The sequence below is a fragment of the Sturnira hondurensis genome, unplaced genomic scaffold, assembly GCF_014824575.4.
Source record: "Sturnira hondurensis isolate 20B ecotype Veracruz unplaced genomic scaffold, ASM1482457v3 Scaffold0018728, whole genome shotgun sequence".
In the NCBI taxonomy this organism is placed as follows: domain Eukaryota; kingdom Metazoa; phylum Chordata; class Mammalia; order Chiroptera; family Phyllostomidae; genus Sturnira; species Sturnira hondurensis.
The window spans coordinates 1,258,778-1,279,437 of NW_028091359.1; the positions used below are offsets into that span (position 1 = coordinate 1,258,778).

General features: G+C 37.2%; 1 protein-coding gene and 1 non-coding gene across 6 annotated transcripts in view; one reads left to right on the plus strand and one right to left on the minus strand.

The window, feature by feature from the left end:
* The window catches only part of ACACA (acetyl-CoA carboxylase alpha), a 229,585-nt gene that overhangs the window by 23,878 nt on the left and 185,047 nt on the right, over positions 1-20,660 (plus strand). For all 5 annotated transcript variants that reach the window (XM_037070311.1, XM_037070313.1, XM_037070309.1 and 2 more), the window contains 7 exons: positions 7,037-7,169; positions 8,467-8,605; positions 12,784-12,893; positions 14,433-14,514; positions 15,462-15,560; positions 17,275-17,381; positions 20,392-20,502. In XM_037070311.1, coding sequence (XP_036926206.1) covers positions 7,037-7,169; positions 8,467-8,605; positions 12,784-12,893; positions 14,433-14,514; positions 15,462-15,560; positions 17,275-17,381; positions 20,392-20,502 — 781 coding nt within the window. The remainder of the gene's footprint in view (positions 1-7,036; positions 7,170-8,466; positions 8,606-12,783; positions 12,894-14,432; positions 14,515-15,461; positions 15,561-17,274; positions 17,382-20,391; positions 20,503-20,660) is intronic.
* LOC119003808 (small nucleolar RNA SNORA38) lies at positions 16,244-16,373 on the minus strand. The gene has a single exon (XR_005070024.1). It is a non-coding gene; the product is annotated as a small nucleolar RNA SNORA38 (small nucleolar RNA).

Below are 20,660 nucleotides of genomic sequence, written 5' to 3' on the forward strand. Positions count from 1 at the left end.
AGAAAGATCCCTTTGGTAAAAGAAAGCCCAAACTTTATTATTGAGTGTGTCTGCCTGGTATATTTTTCTGTTATGATAGAGTGCAAAATAGTCTGCTTTATTCTATAGTCAATGCTCTATTTGGTTTTTGAATGTTCAATTTATGTAATAAAGGCAGAGAGTGATTCTTTTTCGGGAACTGCCTGCATCTGGAGACAGATGTGTGTAAAACTGAGCTCCTTCTACATCTGTGGTCACTATCGTTGTTCTGAACAAAGGCCTTTGTGCTCTATTTTGAGACACGTTATTCTGAAGAGACATAAAGATAGGAGGCAGCCTCTGTGTCAGGTTGGTTCTTTAAAGGAAAAAGTAAACTTGACTAACTTTGTCAGGCATCAGCATGTTATAGACGGAATGATACAAAGTGGTTCAGAACAGAAAACAACCCGAGACATCCATTTTCTGTGATGGCTGGTGGTCATGTTGAGTGCCCTAAGTGAGTCTTTTCAACTTGGGTCACCCGAATGTCCGAAGATTGAGGTTTGTCTTAATCATTTTATCTTCATTTTCACTGTTCATCTTCTATCTGGGCTCCAGGTCATTTGTGTACTTCTGTTTCGGAGGGTTTTTCTAGAACGTTAATAGGTTCTCAGCATAGTTGGCATCAGACTATTAACTATTGCTATCCAGCATTTTGGGGAGAATTTTTCTGTGGTGCGTAAATCAAGTTAGATATGACTGTGGTGAATTATACCACTCTTGAGATCTTGTGTCAGGAAGTCGTGATTCTATGGATTCTAGCTGTTGGAGTCTTTTCTCTCATTAAAAGGCAGCAATATCATGGAGATCTGCTTAATTAAAAGCTAAACCAAGACTATGTTGTTGTATAACTTCAGCACTATTTGTTTATTTAAGCGATCTGTCCATCTGTGGCAAATTTGCTTCCATAGCAATAGATGTGTCTCAGGAGCCTTTCCGGGCAGGGTTTTTCTTCCCTGCTTAAATTGGGTTAGACCTCTGTGTTTAAAATATTTGTCTGGGCTCCTTTTTTCTTTTAAGGATTTTACCCACATCTCCATATCCCATTTGTACCAGCTCCATTCTTATTCTCAAGTTTTAGTGAATAAAATCTTAGATTTCATTGTTTTTAAAAAGGTTTTGTGTGTGTGTATGTGTGCCTGTCAGTATTCTGGCCTAAAAATTAGGACTGTGGCTCCCACTCTATATAGGGTTCCCTATTAGTGGCATGTTTGGTCCTTTGTGTTTGTTTGTTTTTTCTTTTTACCGCCTGACCTGCTTTCCCCTCCCTTTCAGTCTGATATTCAGTATTATTTGTTTTGATTGGATCTCAGAAATTACTTACCTGGGCTGTGCTATCTTCCTCCCTCTGGACTTCCTGACCCCATTATTTCCTTGGCTTAGTTGTCCTTGTAAACTTGGTCTTTTTTGCCCTGCGCCTCCCTGTCATGTGCTCCTGGCAGCCAGAAGAGGCTGTGGAGCTTTTCTCTGGTGACTGTCAGAAGAAAGTGACCCTTGTTGAAACATGTTTGCTGTGGCTAATGCAGAACACTAAGAACTTATTTCTAGTTTTATAAGCTTTTATATTTCTCCCCCTCTCCTCTCCGTCCTTTTGGGAAAGCAGCTAACTCTAGGTGTTAGCCACATATAGGGGAGTATTTCAAAAAGGAGGAAAAGTGGGGAAATACAGAAATTGGGGACAAAGTGGACAAAAAGACTGTAGTTTGAGGCCATCAGGAATACATTAGTCTGACTGAAGCAGGGCCAAGAAGTAGGCAGAAGGCACAGTATCTCTTGTCCTCCTGGGTTTTAAGCACCTGCAACAGGAGGACGAGCTGCGGCTTGTGTTTACAAGGCTGAAATCTGAAGAAAAAGCTTCCATTCCTTTGTCATCGTGATATGGAGGGTTCCGCAGAGGAAAATAAGGAGATGAGATATTACATGCTTCAAAGGTAAGTTTTAGGGTGCCGCATTTAGGCAATATATACATTTAAAAAACAGTAAGGCATTGCAGTTAAGCCCTAGAATTTATGGCAAATTTGTTTTGATAATTTTTTTGTATCTCTAAGAAATTTTTTTTCAAGGAAATGAATAAAAATTCTCATATTTGATGCTGGATTTCTCAAAGTCTTTTGAACATTCAGAAGTCGAACCAAAGTACCTGCATCCACGTGTGGTAGTTGGAGTTATGTTGAAAACAAGCACCCCTGTGCAGATCTTGCTGTGCTGGTATTTCATTAAGGGATCTCACTCAGTCTGTGCCACATTTACTCACTGGATTTGGCTGGTGTCTCAAGAGTAAAGTCTCTTCAACTCTCCTGAAGGTAGACCTCACTCTGTGTAGGATGTAGCATCCCTGTTGAAGGTAGTTTAGAACTTTTTTAGAATGTGTCTCTGGGACTGCAAAAGGTACCTGCTGCACTTGTCCTGGCACGTGACCTTGGGCAGCCAGACTGGAGCTGTTAAGGGTGCCAAGCTCACTTGCCCTGGCATCTTCCTTCTTCCTGCTGAGAACTCAGGCAGAGGAGGAAGTGAGTCAGGCTTCTTGGCCTTCTTCAAGCCTCTTGCAGGTCTGTTCCCCTTCAGCAGAGGAGAACATAAAGACCTGACTGATTTGCTTGATAACAGTTACCTCGGGGCCCCTCTATTGTCTTCTATGTTTGTTTGCTTGTTTTTGCAATCTTGAAAGGGTTTTATTTTTTAAGTTACATGAAAATTAAATTGGATTTTGGCAAAAACAAAAACCATGCAGAAAACACTGAGTTGGTAAAATTAGCCTTTAGAACAATCATCCTTTTTCTTTTCATTTGTCTTATCTACCCTTTTGAGAGAAAACCAAATGAAACTTCACTAAGAGTCAAATAAGTAAAAAGCAACTGATTTTATATATGATATAAATATATGTATTATATACCACATATGTCATATATATGATGTATTACATACAAATGTAATATATAATTATATTTATAAAATCAGAATGATTTACATATGTATACATACCATTTATACATATAACATTGTTTTGTTTTGTGTATGTAAAACAAGCATATATGTATTATATAAAGCAAACATACCCATATATTTTTATATATATTATACACACACTCAGACATTCATTTTGTTTTTCTGTGGTTAAATACAACCGGTGATACGTCCATTTTTCCAAGGACGCACTCCTCCTAAAGCAGTCTGTCTTCTGGTTTGAGCAGTCATCTAGGGAATTCTCTTTTCGTCTATGTTGGAGCCTCTGTTTCTTGCATCCCCTTTCTTCTTTCTTGGATTATTCCATCCTTTTAGAAGACAACGGTCTTTAATAGCTTCCCAAGAAAAGGTAGGTGAGAGGTGAAGATTTTGAGATCCATCGTATTTCTAAACTATTGATTAAATCTTACAACCAGTTCCTTCTCCACTTTAATTCCATCAGTATAGACATGGCTTCCCTTTTTGTCTTATACTCAAGCAAGTCCTTACTAATTCTAGGTTTATATGTCCTCTGTTTCTTCCCTCCCTCCCTAAGTAACAAAAAGCTGACCTTTGAGGAGCATGTATGTGTTTAACTTTAGCTGAATAGAATTATATAACCACTGGTTCATAGCACACTCATCGGTCCATGTGTGGCCCACTATTATTTATTTATTTGGTTAGTTATTTAGTTATTTAAAAATATAATATAGAAAGAATTCGAAACCTACCACCTTAAAACAAAGGTATGTCCTTGGCCATCACCTACATTTGATTATATGGACTCTTCTTGACCCTTCTCCCTGCCTCCTCCACCCAGGTAATCAGTTTTCTTAATCACATATTTATCACATTCTTTTGTTTTCCTGTTTATATAGTTTTAGTGTATCTTATGTATCTCTTAATAAGAGTGTGCGTATTTTAGTTGTTTTTAACTTCATGATTTGTTTTAAATTTTATAATCTGTATAGTCTGCTATATAATGTATTTGGACTTCTTGTGTATTAATTGTATAGCTAGACACTTGACTAAGATCTGCTATTTCTAATACTTTGCAGAATCTTCTGTGTTTTCCATGTAAATGATCATATCATTCCCAAATAATGACAGTTCCTCCTTTGTAATCCTAATGCCTCTAAATTCATTTTATTATATTTATTTATTTTTAGAGAGAGGGAACAGGAAGGAGAAAGAGTGGGAGAGAAACATCAATGTGTGGTTGCCTCTCATGTGTCCCCTACTGGGGACCTGGCCTGCAACCCAGGCATGTGCTCTGACTGGGAATCAAACTGGTGACCCTTTGCTTCACAGGGCCATGCTCAATCCACTGAGCTACACCAGCCAAGGTGCCTCTAATTTTTTTAATCCATTTTATTGCACTTGTTAGGAAATCTAACACAGTTTTTTACATTTTTCTGGATTTCTAAACTTAAACCAACTTTCGCCCTGGCTGGCATAGTTCAGTGGATTGAGCGTGGGCTGCAGACTGGAGGGTTGCCAGTTCGATTCCCAGTCAGAGCACATGCCTTGGTTACAGGCCAGGTCCCCAGTATGGGGTGCACGAGAAGCAACCACACATTGATAGTTCTCTCCTCCTCTTTCTCCTTCTCTTCCCCTCTCTCTAAAAATAAACAAATAAAATCCTTAAAAAATAAAGACTTTAAAAAAATAATTTAAAAAATAAAATTAAACCATCTTTGTATACCTGGGACGAACTCAACTTGGTCATGGAGTAACATATATTTTACTAATAGTTGCTCATTTTTACACTGATACCCTACTATTTATTTTGTTTAGGAATTTTGCATTTGTAGTCAAGAATAAAATGGACCTGAATTTTTACCTTTATATAACATCTTTGTCTGGTTTTTACATCAGTGTTCTCTAGTTGGGGAGTTTTATTTCTTTTTCTGTGGTCTGGAAGTCCGGTAGACTATTGCACTTGAAAGTTTGATAGAATTTTTAAAACCATCTGGACCTGGTATTTTCTTCTTTGTTTAAAAAAAAGATTTTATTTATTTTAAGACAGGGGAAGGGAAGGAGAAAGAGAGGGAGAGAAACATCATTTTGTGGTTGTCTCCTGCATGCCCCTAAACTGGGGACCAGGCCTGAAACCAGGCATGTGCCCTGACTGGGGATCGAACTGGCAACCCTTTGGTTTGCAGGTCAGCACTCAATCCACTGAGCCACACCAGCCAGGGCTTTTTTTTTTAAAAAAAAGATTTTATTTATCTTTAGAGAGAGAGGGAAGGGAGGGAGAAAGAGAGGAAGAGAAACATCAATGTGTGAAAGAAACATTGATTGGCTGCCTCTCATACATGCCCCAACTGGGGACCAAACCCGCAACCAGGCATGTACCCTGCTGGGAATTGAACCAGCAACCTTTCACTTTGTGGGGACAATTCCCAGCTAACTGAGCCACGCTGGTCGGGGCTGAACCTGATATTTTCTTTGTGGGATGATTTTAATCATGTTCTTCTATTTTGAAAAGTTAAATTATTGCAGTATGAAGGTTAGAGTGTAGGAGAAAGGAAGAAAAAAGTAGAAGAAAAATAGCTGTTTATCAAACAGTGTATGAAAGACCTTATTTATGTACATTATCTCATTTAATCCTCAAAATGCCCACTCAGAGGGCCTATCAAGGTCCAGTCAAGGGAAGAGAAACTGCATTAGGTATTACGATGAGCAGGACATTCAATAGTGAGAATTGATTACTTGCATGTTAGAAGAATAGAAAAACAAAGAAGGGACGTTGAGGTAACCCAGACTTAATGCCTATAGTAAGCAGTTATCACCCCTAGGCCTGGGAGGACAAAAAGGAAGAGGTGGGAACTTGGAGGAGGGCCCTGGGGGCTGGTGCTTGGACTACTTTGAGTAAGCTTTAAGTAACTGGTACTCAGATCCCTGAGGAGGAGACCTGGCCTGACAGGTGGTTTAGGCCCAGACGGAGTAGCCAGAGAAGGAGTGAGCATGACTAGGACTTACTGACTGCTAGGGAGCCACAGCCAGCTGCTCCTGGATTCCTCCTAGGAAGGTCAGAAGATGCTAGGAGCTAGAGAGAGCATTAACTCTCTGCTTCTTTGGAGCAGTACTGGTAATAGCTGGAAAGCACAAAAGAAGTCTGGTTTGTTTGTTTGTTTTTACCCCTCTGCCTTCCCACTGGTAGAACTGAACAGTTTTGCAGAGGCTTAACCCTATTTTCACACAGCAGAGCATAAAAGAGTGGACTTGGAGCTGAGAGACAATAGGTAAATATCTAGAACAGTAAATACTCTGTGTTTTACAAAGAGAAAACTGAAGCTGAGCAAGGTTAAATTATTTGCTAAAGCTCACTGGGGCTATTAAGTAGACAGATCAGGAATTTAAACCCAGGTTTGTGCTGTTTCAAGAACTATATTTCATCTAATCTAAAACACCATTGATTGTTACAGATGCCAGCATGGTCTGTACCACTGGGGGGGAAAAAAGTACTGCCAATTAAATAAACCATACAATCAGTTGTACAGTAGAAACCAAATTCAGAGACTTTAAAAAAAATTATTGTAAAAAAAATTATTGTAAAGCATCTTAAAATTGATGAAATATAGTATATTATGCTACCTTGTAAAGAATTTGTTTTTGGAGTTGTTGATTTTGCAACGCCTATGGGATATACAAGTAAAACATTTGGTGGGCAGTTAATGGTTAGTAAGAAAGATAGAGGGTAGCGATACAGAGATGAAAGTCATCCATATGCCAGAATCATGATCCAGAAACAGCCTTGCTCATTGTGTGTTCAGCTTTAACAGCTGAGTCTATTATTTATATCATCTCATTTCATCCCAACCTTTCCCTACCTTTTAATATTATTTGTTATTATTCAGGGACAGTTATTTTTTTCCTTACATTTCTGCGAGCAAACATTTCCCCCCTCTCTTTTATTTAAAAAAATATGTGGTCTGCCAGCATGCAGTCTATATAAGGGTGCAGTTGGAAGAGCTGCAATAGTATGGCAGTGAAAAGCAGGTCTCTAGGGGGATAGATGGCATAAAGAAATCTTACTGATAGACTTTTCACAGTTTCTCTATTTTTATAGGTCCAGCATGTCTGGCTTGCACCTAGTAAAGCAAGGTCGAGACCGAAAGAAAATAGACTCACAGAGGGATTTCACTGTAGCTTCTCCAGCCGAATTCGTTACTCGTTTTGGGGGGAATAATGTGATTGAGAAGGTAAGTTATAATCTGCTACATTTTTTCCTAAGTACATGAGATTAATGACTCAATTTATTGTCTAGATTTGCTCAAAACTGATATTTAGACTTTCAGAAACCTTTCCTTTTATGTGAAATTATCCTTTCTATTTCCCCTAGCATCCTACTCAATAATTTTACTATTTTTATCATGTGTATTAACCACCGATAGTTTAGTCACAGCTAATTAAGATGGTGAAGCAGTGCTCATAAAGTTCTTCTTAAAACATCTTGTGGTTCACAGGGTTGGGCAGCACTGATCTGAGAGGCTCTGAGAAACGCAGATCTTGTGAGGCAGTGGTACGGAGATAATACTGTGGCGTTGGATTCAGAGCTGAGGTAGTAGAAAGTGTCAGAATGGAAAGTTTGATACATGTGCCTTATGGGCTTCCACCAAGTATTTGAAGTGTTTGGAGGGAATGTACTACATGAAATACTTGAAGAGATTTCAGGTGTTTTTAAATGTTATGAGTAACTCTGTTGTCACTTTTATCTAAACCATGTCAGAACTGAAAGGATGATTTGGTTGAAACAGTTTACAGTGATTAAAAGATTAAAGGTTGCGGACCTACATTCCCACCCCTAAAAGTATTGCTTCAACATTATCTTTTTGTTAGTCTTCCAATAAAGATAGATTATACGTCTCCTAGCCCGTGTTGTTATCCTTGGAGACATGATTGCAAGACAGGTAGAGAGATGAAAGGTCTGTTTCAGAGTAGTCTCAGAGTCATTGACTTCTGTACTCTTTTTTTCGGTGACCATTCTTTCTGAGGCAGTCTCTACAATTCTAAGGCATTTGGGGTTCAGCATTTTGGAAAGGTGGTGGTTGGTGCAGGGTTCTTTCACATGTTCAAGGTCCTGCGCCTTGTGCTGCAGTGGAGAATGGAGCACGACACTGCATTGAGTCTTCCTCCATTCCTTATTTGATAATACATCATCTCTGAGTTTGCCTTCTTCTGTTCCCTAGTGATTGGTATGGTAGGATAATTTAAAAACTCACAAGATTTGAGTAGCTGTGCTTTTTTTCCTTCAAGAAATGAAGTTAGAAAGGAGTAAGGTTGAGTGGGCATGTAGGAAGTATTGCCTTAGCTAACATTTTAAAGTATCCTTCGATCATGTCGGAGCTAGTTCCTAACTGCCTAGACTAGCAATACAAATTCCTGTGGAAAATCTGGCTTTTCAGAGAAAGATCTACAAAAAATTTCTCTCTTCTTTTCCTTTATCATTGCTTGTCTTTTCTACTTTCCTCTCCAACTCCTATCCCTCCACTCTCTCAGGTTCTTATTGCCAACAACGGCATTGCCGCAGTGAAATGCATGCGTTCTATCCGTCGGTGGTCTTATGAGATGTTTCGAAATGAACGCGCAATCCGATTTGTTGTCATGGTCACACCTGAGGATCTTAAAGCCAATGCAGGTGAGTTATTACCATTAAGAAAGCATTACTTTTGAGCATAAAACACTGAATAGCTCAGCCTTTAAGTAGGAGAATGGTAACTTAGGGGAATTCCCAAACCAATGGCTTTCCTGTGAAATCCTTTTAAAAGAATTTATTAAAAAGTGATAATAAATGCCCTGGCCAGGTAGCTCAGTTGGTTAGAGCATTGTCCCGATACACCAAAATTGTGGGTTCGATGCCCGGTCAGGACACATACAGGAGTCAACCAGTGAATGCATAAATAAGGGGAACAACAAATCAGTGTCTCTCTGTCTCTCTCAAATCAATAAATAATAATTTTCAAAAAGTGTTAATAATAGGCATAAGTAATTGTGCCATATTTAACCTCAACACAGACTCTTGTGTTCTACATAAACTTAGATGGGAATTTAACAAAAGTTTTGATTTGGTTTTTCAGGTGTATGCCTTTCAAGTGTCAAATATTTGCCAAGCCAAATGCTTTAGCATATGTAAGTGGAAAGGTCTGGAAGGAAATACTATTTCCCTTATGAACCAAAGTGCATTTTTCCCCCTTTTCCTGAGGGAGAGACCTCTTGGGACCCAAGTGGGTTTTACTCTGCAATCTCTTCTGCATATTCTCTTTGCTCAGTAGGTATTCCAGCTGAGAGTTGTAGATAAAGACTTTGGGGATAGCTGAAAGGTTGTGACTTTCCTCTCCATATTTTTATCACTAAAGCATAATCTCTAAGGTAGAGTACCCGCAGATAACATTAGCTGTGATCACAAAGCTGCAGTCCGTTGTTGTTGGGGCTGCTGTCTCATCTGAGGCTCAAGTTTGGATGGATCTGCTTTCAAGCACCATGGTTGTAGGCAGCATTCAGTTTTTTGTGGGATCTCAGACCAGAGACCTGAATGTTTAACTGGTGACTAGAGGCTACACTCGGCTCCTTGTCACGTGGGCCATTCCAAAATGATTGCCTTTTACCCCCATGCCTGCAGGGGAAAGTATTAAGATTGGTTAGATTCCTATGTAATGTTATCATGGAAGTGACATCTCCTTATATTTGCTGTACTTTCTTGGCCAGAAGCAAGTCACACCCAAGGAGAGGGGATTACTTAAAGTGTGAATATCTAGAGACTGGGATCATGAGGACAGACACTGTAGTGTCTGTTCATCACAATTTCTGAGAAAAAACGTTGGCCATAAGGAGATCGATGGCCAGATACAAGAATAGGGGAAAAAGTACATTGTGTATAGTCAGAAAACAAAGGTATAATGGCATATACCAAAACAGCAATACTAGTTATCTATGGGGGTCGGATTTGGGAGTCTTTTTATTTTTATTTGTGTCTCTGCTTTTTTATAGCTTTTTAACTTAGAGTTTTTACTGTATGCTTTCTTTAAAAGTTATTTAAAAAGTAGAGCCCTAGAAAGGATTATCATATTGATAACAGTGGTAATTGAATTAAGGAATTAGTATCTTGGATGATTGTATTTTTTCATTTTGTTCTAAACTTTGTATTATGTTAATTATTTTATTATCTTTATTGAGTATAATTTATATATCATAAAAGTCACCCCTTTAAAAGTGTACTGTTCTGAGTTTTAGTAAATTCATACCATTGTGCAGTCATCCCTGTAATCCAATCTAAGCATTAAATATTTTACCAATTTAAATAATTATTAAAAAAGGAACCTTAGATAGAAGAGTTGCTTATTAACATGAAGAGAGGGCTTCCTGTTCTGAGACTAGAGGGGAACAGGCAAAATTGATAGGTGAAGAGAAGGCGAGAATGGTGATAATGGACCGGTTGCATATTTTTATTTCATGGTAGTTACTGGAAAAGTTCGAGAGGAGGATTATTAGTGAAATCCTTATTATTTATTTGTATATTCTCTTTTAAGGGTAGTTTTCTTATTTATTTGTGAATATAGTCTAGAATAGTGTCATGGTAGTTGTGGGAACTTGGAGATGACAGAGAAATGCAAGCTACATAATTAGAAAGCTTTCTTTTCTACTTTCCAGGCCTTCTCTTTTCTCTAGTGTCTACAATAACGGAAACAGAAGATTGATTGTGTAGAATTCTGAACTGCTGTTGGTTCAGACAGCAGTACCTTGTAGACTCTGTGTGTGTGTGTAGGATGTAGGTCGGCAGCTAAAGTAACTTTTTTTTCTGTGTCTAGGGCCACTGAACTACAGAAATGTTAGATTTAACTACATAAGAATAAAAATTTCTATTTAGCAAATAAAAAAAGAGGAAAAGTTAAAGACAAATGGTAATCTGGAAAAACGTATTAGCAGCAAAGAGTTTCTACCTTTGAAATGAGAAAAAGGTACCCTTCAATAGAAAATGAACAAAAAAATACAAACCGGTAGCCCATAAAAGAAGAATTAAAAAGGAACAATAAGCATATGAAAATAGATTTGATACCAGTGGTAATCAAAGACATGCAAACCCCAATCAATAGTAGATTGGTTTTTTTTTCATTCATGGGACTGGCAAAATTTAAAAGATTAGTAACATGTAATATAGATGAGAGTATAGGCAGTTTGGTGTCCATATTGCTGCTGAGAGTCTAAACTGGTTGAATCATTGAAAATGTGCATACCCTTTGACCCAATAGTTTTAATTCTATGAACATATCCTAAGGGTACAGTTGGACAATAGTGTAAGGATATTCATCATTATACTGATTTAATATTTTTCTAAATTATTAATAACCTATGCATCCACTAGTAAGTGAGTGGGTAAATGAATTGTGGATGATAGACATTAGTCAATTATTAATATATTCATATGTTAATATTAATTGGAAGTAAATAATATTTCTATTGTATCATATTATATATAGAAAATCTGTAAAATTCTTAGTATCTGTGTCATAATATGGGAAGAGAGTCACACTATATTGTTAAATTGGTTAACAATTTGTGGTTTCTAGGATATCAAAACATGAACTGATTATCTCTGAGTGGCAGGCAATGGGTGATTTTGACTTTTAAAAAGTAGTGTTATTACATCCTGGTATGTTATTTAAATTTTTTTATAATTAGCATGCTTTCCCTCTTATAATCAAAGAGAACTATAAACCTATTTTTCTTTTAAGTCTTTTTTTAAAGATTTTATTTATTTATCTTTTAGAGGGGAAACGAAGGAGAGAGGGAGAGAAATATCAATGTATGGTTGCCTGTTGTACGTCCCCTGCTGGGAACTGGCCTGCAACCCAGGCATGTGCCTTGACTGGGAGTTGAACCACGATCCTTTGGTTCACAGGCTCACGCTCAATCCACTGAGCTATACCAGCCAGGGCTATAAACCTATTTGTATTTTGAACAAAATATATGGCCTTGTATCTTACTTTGAGTAGAATTTTCTTTTAGAAGGATATAAAGCCTTTTAAAGAAATGTTAAATATGAAGGAGATGGATCTTGAGCAAGTTATTTAACTGCTGCAAGCCATAATTTCCTATAAACTTGGTGTTGATAATACCTATCATATAGGACTGTTGAGTGTTACATGAAATAATGTATATATAAAGTACTTATTAGTGCAGTTTCTACACAGTGTAGCTGCTCTGCTACAGTTGTTGCCAGAATAGAAGAGAGAGACATCAGGTGACAAATTTGAATGGAAATACCGAGGGGGAAAAAAAGTAAGGGGGGAAAGAAGGTATCTTTTTAAAGTTTCTTTCAAATGCCTATTATTCCCAACATTCCAGGTAAACCATTTCAAACACCTGGGAGACTCCTGTATCTAAGCTTCCTGTTTAGCCAGGCTACAAACCCTCTTCTGTCTTAGCTCTGCATCAGGAAAAGGGCTTTCTCAGAATGTAGTGCAGGTTAAAGGTAAAGGGTGACAGGACCAGAGTCTTTTCTCAGAATAGAATAATTGTACATAGGCCTCTAAGTGACAGACACATTATTGTTGGTATAGGGATGACAAAGACCCTTCAGAAAGGTCACATAGTGAAATCTTTGAAGCTCTTATACTGCTGTTTTAGTATAAGAGCTTCCTAAATATGAGATTAGTGCATGTTAGTGCCTGTGACTTGATAAAGTCAGAGCCTTCAAATTACCCCATTAATGCAGTTTGGGCTTTGGTTATTTATGATGGGCCTTTATGTGGTTTTGCTCTGTTGTTATATCTCAGAAAATAAAGCATGCGTTCTATATTATTTTGCTTGCATTTTCAGAGTACATTAAGATGGCAGATCACTATGTGCCAGTGCCAGGAGGACCAAACAACAACAACTATGCAAATGTGGAACTAATTCTTGATATTGCTAGAAGGATCCCAGTGCAAGTAAGAGATGCTAATGTGTCCTTTACAACCAATTTTCTGTGTTCATTGCAGTGTCGTTTACAATAGCCAAGATATGGAAGCAACCTAAGTGTCCTTCCATAGATGAATGGGTGAAGAAGATGTGGTACATATATATTTTATGGAATATTACTAAGCTATAAAAAAGAATGAAATTTTGCCATTTGTGACAACATGGATGGACCTAGAGGGTATTATACTAAGTGAAATAGCTCAGACAGAGAAAGACAAATACTATAGGATTTTACTTATATGTGGAACCTAAACAAATAAAACTGAAACAAACACACAGATACAGAGAACATTTTGATGGTTGCCAAATGGGAGGGGGGTTGGAGATGGGTGAAAAAGGAGAAAGGATTAAGATTTACAAACTGCCAATTATAAAAGCAGTCATAGGGATATAAAGTACAGCATAGGGAATATAGTCAGTAATAATGTAATAACTGTATGTGGTGTCAAGTGGATCCTAGACTTATCAGGTGGTCACTTCATAAATTATATAAATGTCTAATCACTATGTTGTACACTGAAACTAGTATAATGTTGTATGTCAACTATAATTGAAAAATTTTTAATTTGACAGAAAGGAAAAACAATAAGTTTTTACTTTAAAGACATTGAACTTGAGCACTATAGTTCATATATGAACTAATATTTATACTTGCCAAAGAAAACTACTGTAGCTCATGATTTGCAGTGCTTCATTGTTTTAATAAACACAAAAATCTGAGAGTAGTCACAGAAAAAAAACTCCAACATATTTAGCCATATTACAGTTAGGGATAAGAGACATCCAAAGAAGAAGTTTTAATTTTATAGAAGGGATCTTTGTTGAAAATTGATAAATGCCTTTATGTGGAATATAACAGACAAGGAAAGATGGGAAGATATATTTAGTCAAAGTAAACAATACAAACAGGAGGTTTGTAAAGGGTTTTTCAGAGATTATTTATTCTGTCCATTTCACCTTTAAACCATCTAGAGAAAGTAAAAGTTACCTATTTTCAGTAGAATATTCTTAGTCCAGAATATGGTGGTGTAGAAGTAGGTCATTTCTTCCCAATGACTTAGAAAGTGTCTTAAAGCCCCCAAAGAAAACAAAGTTTGATTTGTGTGGCAGTTCAACCACTATGTATAAAGGTTGAGTCGCGTTGCCAAAGTATTTGAACCTGAAAGGAAACTAGTATTTCTAGAAAAGGGTCTATAGAGTCTAGTTGAAAGAGGATCTAAAGTCTAGTATGAATTGAGTTTCCTAAAGAGCAACAAAACTAGCTGGACCCAAATATCAATTTAAACTTGGTTTTGACCTCTTCAGAAGTTTTGCCACAATGGACTGTTGTTTACTGTTTTGTAAAGAGATTGCCAAGAATTAGGCGTAGCAGCCGAATTAAGTCCTGGGCTGCTGTGGAGCTATTGTACCTCATGGGGTAGGTTCCAGTCTTGGTAGAGAACAATACAGTCTATCGTGTTTTTAAAAAATATGAATTTATAAATGAACCATATTGTGTTCCCTTGTAGGCAGTGTGGGCTGGCTGGGGTCATGCTTCTGAGAATCCCAAGCTCCCAGAACTTCTTTTGAAAAATGGCATCGCCTTCATGGGTAAGCCTTTCTGGCATACCGTTCCCGTCTTTTTGTTTCTCTGTCAGCTCTGCCCATATTCCATTCTATATTCTGCTTTTCTTCTGTTTAACATTCTCTCATTTTCATCAGTCACCAACTCAGAGTAACATCTTTATTATTTTTTTCCCTTCCTCATTTCTTATGCACGGCTTATGTGTCTGTGTCTTGATTGTGTTTTCTGCCCCTAGGTTCTTTTCCATGAGATACGGAGGAGGCTCTGGTTTCCAAAACACTGGCTTTTAAAAACTTTGCCATTAACCTTAGAAAGCATGTGGAAAACATTTTTATGTAGCAAAGATAATTGAGTACTTAGGATACTCTGGCCGTGTGTTCTTAAATGTGAGTCAGCACCTTCACATTTAAGCATATAGGTTATGTTCCTGTAAGTGAGATCTCAGTCTTCTGTCCTTTTTGCTCTCCTATAGCGGAGAGAGAAATAGAGGTTACTTGGCTCAGAGTGCTTCTATCTGTGTCTCAGAGACCTTTCACAATGATGATTATGCTTTGTAAACACCATTAAAGTTTATTCTTCCTTTTTGGCTCCCTTAAGGCCAAGGAAGGTATAATATTTATGTTTCAGACTTGAACTCCGAAACTTTATAGTTCTTAATTTATGATATTGGTTAAAAAATGATTGTTAACCTGGTAAAGTTGAACATGAAGGATGATAAAACAAGAGTTAGATTTGTCAGGAATTTATTTTAGCATGTATTAATATATATATATTGAACTCTTACTGTGTACAAAAAGCCTTATTACATTAGGTTCAATAAAGGATTCAAAGATGACTTAAAACATAGTAATCCCCATGATCAAGTTTATGATTGCCATCATTTGTAGGGGAGACAAGAAAAATACAAAAATAATTACAGGGAAGACGAAATATATGTGACAGAAATGAGACCAAAGTGTTGTTTTGTGTTTAGGTCCTCCAAGCCAGGCCATGTGGGCTTTGGGGGATAAGATTGCATCTTCCATAGTGGCTCAGACTGCAGGCATCCCAACTCTTCCCTGGAGTGGCAGTGGTAAGAAACGAGTTCTTGTTTGTATTTTTGAAGTGCAGAAAAGTTCAGTGGGATATTTGGGATTGTGGCTTGGGTCTTAAGTTTATTTAAAATGTTGGGATACTTGATAAGACATAGAATCCAGGTTGATTAACTGTATCTTGTATTTCCAAGCTTAATTAATATACCTACAATTTTATCATGTTTTAGGAATATAAATTTTGTACCAGGTATACAGATGCTAAACTGTGATTTGTGTTATCTTGGGGTTTAATTTAGAGAAACTCTGGGAAAACTCATATGGTTCTGTGGAATTGGGATCTACTCTGGCTAGACTAGAATCTTTCTCAGGGATGGATTTCCTAGATGGAATTAAACCTTTGAACTGGCCTGGGAAATGAGCTTAATCACTAAGAAAACCTGAAATCCACCTCTTAAATATTTGCCTGCCAGTATCTTTTAAAAAGATTTTATTTATTTATTTATTTATTTATTTATTTATTAGAACGAGGGGTAGGTTGGGGGAGAAAGAGAGGGCAAGAAAAATCGATTGGTTGCCTCTCGCATGCACCCCAGCTGGGGATTGGGCCTGCAACCCAGACATGTGCCCTGACTGGGAATAGAACCAGTGACCTTTTGCTTTGCAGGATAACACCCAACCAGTTGCGCCACACTAGTTAGGGCTGCCAGTATTTTTCCCACCTCTATGTGGGATGGTTGATTTTGAGCCTGCAGGGAACAACTGGCCCCAGACTTCTCCAAGTCCACATTTCTTTGCCTCCAATTCTTACGTGTCCTAAGACAGGGAACCAAAGACACGCCTTCCTTAGAGGAAGTTGTTTTTTTTCCTAATGTCAGCCCACAATGTATTGATGATTTGCTTTGCCTGTTTAATGCCATTTAACTTCTTAGTTGTCTTTGATGTAGAAAATGAGGTCAATAGTGAACCTTTCTTCCAGGCATGCAGAAGGACAAATTGAAAAAAAAAAGATTTGTTCTTGACAAATTCTTCAAAGAGGGTTATGTGAATTATTATAGCTGATAATAGTATGAACTCCCTTTTTTTTTAATACTCAAGCACAGGGGGCAGACATACTCTGAAACTTCTTCCAGATGGGAGTGACCATTGTCTTCAGGTTGAACAGACTTGAACTCTTGTTACTCTAGCTCTCCAGGGGGATTGCAGTAACCTCTCTAGACCTGCTGGGTCAAACAGTTTAAAATAAAGGCCTGAATTTGTTTTTGTTTGAATGGAGAGGCTATAGCATTTCCCTTGTGGCTGAGTACAGGGACATTCAGGGAGCATGGAATCATGACTCTGCTGAGACCAATAAAACTTCCATTTCCATTTCCAAGGGCTCATAAAGATTGAATTATATCCCAGATCTCTGGCCCTGGAGCAGACCTGAACACACAAATTGAAGGTATTTTGCCTGCTGTGAGAAGCCTGACATGCGTTTTTTGGTCTTGTATGTCCTTGCATTTTTATAAGTTGTTTTTTTTTTTAGCTCTCCTGGATTTTTCTAGTGTAAGGTCCTGCTTATACTGGAAACGCAAGTTGTCAGGTCCTGCTGTAGATAAATACCTTTAACCCCAAGGACTGATCAGGGTTTTATGGCATCCTTCTTTCTCCCATCTACCCTCAACGTGAGAGGATTTTAAAGAAGGTATAGCAGAAAGTTGACAAGAACAGAAGCTTTTATAGCTGCCTTTAAGTCACTGTTATCTATTGCAGGTCTTCGTGTGGACTGGCAAGAAAATGATTTTTCAAAACGTATCTTAAGTGTTCCCCAGGAACTCTATGAAAAAGGCTATGTGAAGGATGTGGATGATGGGCTAAAGGTAGGTTAATAACTCTAGGAAGTGATGTCTTTCAACTGACCAATGATAGTCAGAAATACAGCAATTTGGAGCCTGTTTGATGATGGCATTAGGCTTGTAGGATCAGGAGGTATAGTTTATAGAGTGAAGAAGTGATCTACATATAACAAAATAATTTAAATTTTTTTGAAGCAATCATCTCACGTAGAACATTTCTTAGGTAGTTATGTCAGAGCTTCAAGGAGGTACCGAGTCTCCTTTCCACCACCTGTTAGTGGTTATGTGGGAGGAGAGGGGCAGCAAAAAATACACTTTTCCCCTGCTTGAGTTCAGAACCAAGAAGCCAGACAGAGATCAATAGGTCAGCTTTATTAAGAATAGAGAGATGTTGGAAAGGGGGGAGGGGTAAAAAAAAAGAATAGAGAGATATTGGTGAAAATGGCTTAAGTGTGTAGCAACAATCAGATTTGTAACTTGAATGTCAGTTAAACAGGCTCACTCACTGGTTACTGGTGGTGCTTAAAAACCACAGACTTCCTTCTACAACAGCAGCTTTTACTCTTCAGCTTATTGAATGACTCAGAGCAAACACAGAGGATAAGTTCTGTGCAGTGGGCCGATTCCAAAGAGGAGAGAGGTGGAGCTATGGGTACTCAGTTCCCCCTTCCAGATTGACCAATCATGTAATTTACTCATTTTTTCCTTGGGGAAGAGTGAGAGAGGGAACCACAATAGGCTGAAAGTGTTACTCTATAATTATTGCCCATCCATGTAAAAACATGAACTGAACAAAAGGAGATCCTGTCTTCAATGTAATCTTTTCTTTTCTTTATAGTTCTCTCCAGTTTTTTCTCTTTCACTTTTTAACTAGTTGGAAATACCACATATGCCTCCAGGTGGATGATGAAACAGACTATTTTGGAAAAACATCCTATTTGTGTTTGACTTGTATGTTACAAATTCAGGAGAAACGGTGACTGCTCAACTAATTTTACTGTATTGTTTATATTTAAATTAATCATCCAGTAATGTCCTTAATAAGAATTAATATTTCTAATTGAATTACAAATGCTGTATGCTTTTTGCTGTAATTTGCAAAAGAGTAGAAGCTTAGCTATTTTGCTTATCAATTAAAATTCCTTTTTTTCCTGGTTATTATAAACATAAAATGATCTGATAGAGTCCTGGCTAGTGTGACTCGGTGGGTTGAGCACCAGCCTGTGAACCGGAAGGTTGCCAGTTTGATTGCTGGGCACTGCACATGCCTGGGTTGTAGGGCAGGTCGCTAGTTGGGGATGTGCGAGAGACAACTATAGATGTTTCTGCCACGTTTCGATGTTTCTCTCTCCCTTTCCCTCCCTCTCTAGAAATGAATAAATGAAATCTTTCTAAAAAAGTAAAAAAAGGAATTTAAAAAGTTATCTGGTAGAAAGACTGGCTGGTGTAGCTCAGTGAATTGAGCGCAGACCTGCGAACCAGAGGATCGCGGTTTGATTCCCAGTCAGGGCACATGCCTGGGTTGCAGGCCAGTTCCCTGCAGGCCAACTCCCAGCAGGAGACACACGAAAGGCAACCATACATTGATGTTTCTCTCCCTCTCTCCTTCCCCTCTAAAGATAAATAAATAAATAAAATCTTTTAAAAAAAAGTTATCTGGTAGAAAATTTGGAAAGTCCAAGAAGAGATGATAAAACCACCCCTATTTTCTTCCAGCCATTCTCAATTTATAGATTAATAATGATGACCTTAATGAATAGATTTTCATAATTATTAGGGTCTTACTATATATTTTATTAATGCTTGTTTCTTAATATATAAAAGCATTTTCCCAATGGCATTAAAATTCTTCTAACATTTTAAATGAATGACCTGTGCCTACAGCCATCATATATTTTTAAAAGGCCCACCTTCTTACTTAATCATGTGGGCTATCCTACTTCTTATCTCTTTTTTATATTTTTGTCTATCTCTGATCACTTATAACCCAGTGATTGAGCTCATCATGCTAACTTATTTATAGGAATAGAAACAAATAGATAAGTTAATTTTAGAAGAAATGAGGCTGTGATTGAAAGATTTTCATGCTTAATCTACTGATACAAATTACAATTTGAAATGTTTTTTTTCTGGTGACATATATTTTAGATATTGCTTTAATATAAACCTGAAAAGACTGGAATGTTTCGGTGAAGGAATGACTTGATTATTTTAAACTTTTGGTTAACTTTTCCTTCAATTTACTTTTTGCCTTGACAATACAATTTGGACATTGTCTATATCATTAAATGTAAAAACCACCTCATTCATTTTAATGATTGCATAGTGTTCTAACTATATGGGTATATCTTAATTTAGTCAGCTCCCTACTTAATGGATATATAATTAATTTTTCAAAAAATTGGAGGATAATCACCTGGTCATTATAAAATACTTTAATGGGAAAAGCACATTTAGAGCATGTGTTAAAAATTAGTTTGCTGACTAGTTTTATTTTGCTCTCTGATTATTTTTATCTTTTACAAAAAAGATTGCATGAGAAAAAAATTCTGTATATGTGAGAGTTCTGATTTGTTGAGTCTTCTATGTTATCAGAAACTATACAGCTTATATTAAATGAACTACTTGTGTCTTTTTTAAAATAAAGATTATGGGTAATACATGAATATTTGCATACTATCAGATATTCCATTAATATAGAAATATGTACAGTATAAATGAAAGTTTATATCTACCCATAATTCTCCTATAAATCACCACCGATGTATATTATCAACATTTTTTTTGCATTTAAATATGTGGGTGTATCAATGCATATGTAATCATACTTAAACATAAAGGCAATTTCTTTTGGTTCAACATAATATTAAAAATATTGTTCTATTCCTTTTACATGATAGTATATCTTCAAGCCTCTTCTATTTTGCTATGTTTAAGCCAACCAAATGATAGCATTTTTAAAGGGAGAAAATGCCGACGTTCTCCTTCCCTACTAATACCACTCTTACTTTCATTTTCTTCTTTCTTCTTGAAGGCAGCCGAGGAAGTTGGGTATCCAGTAATGATCAAGGCCTCAGAAGGAGGAGGAGGAAAGGGAATCAGAAAAGTCAATAATGCAGATGACTTCCCTAACCTCTTCAGACAGGTAGAGTACAAATTGTCTTTGTTTGAATTAACAGGTATATCAGTGACACATGATATAACTCACAGTATCATTTGGGAGTCCAGAAAATAGAACGAATCTCTCTTACATAAAAGTCATCAGTTTCTCAGATAACTCTTCCTTATATGGTGGCTCATACG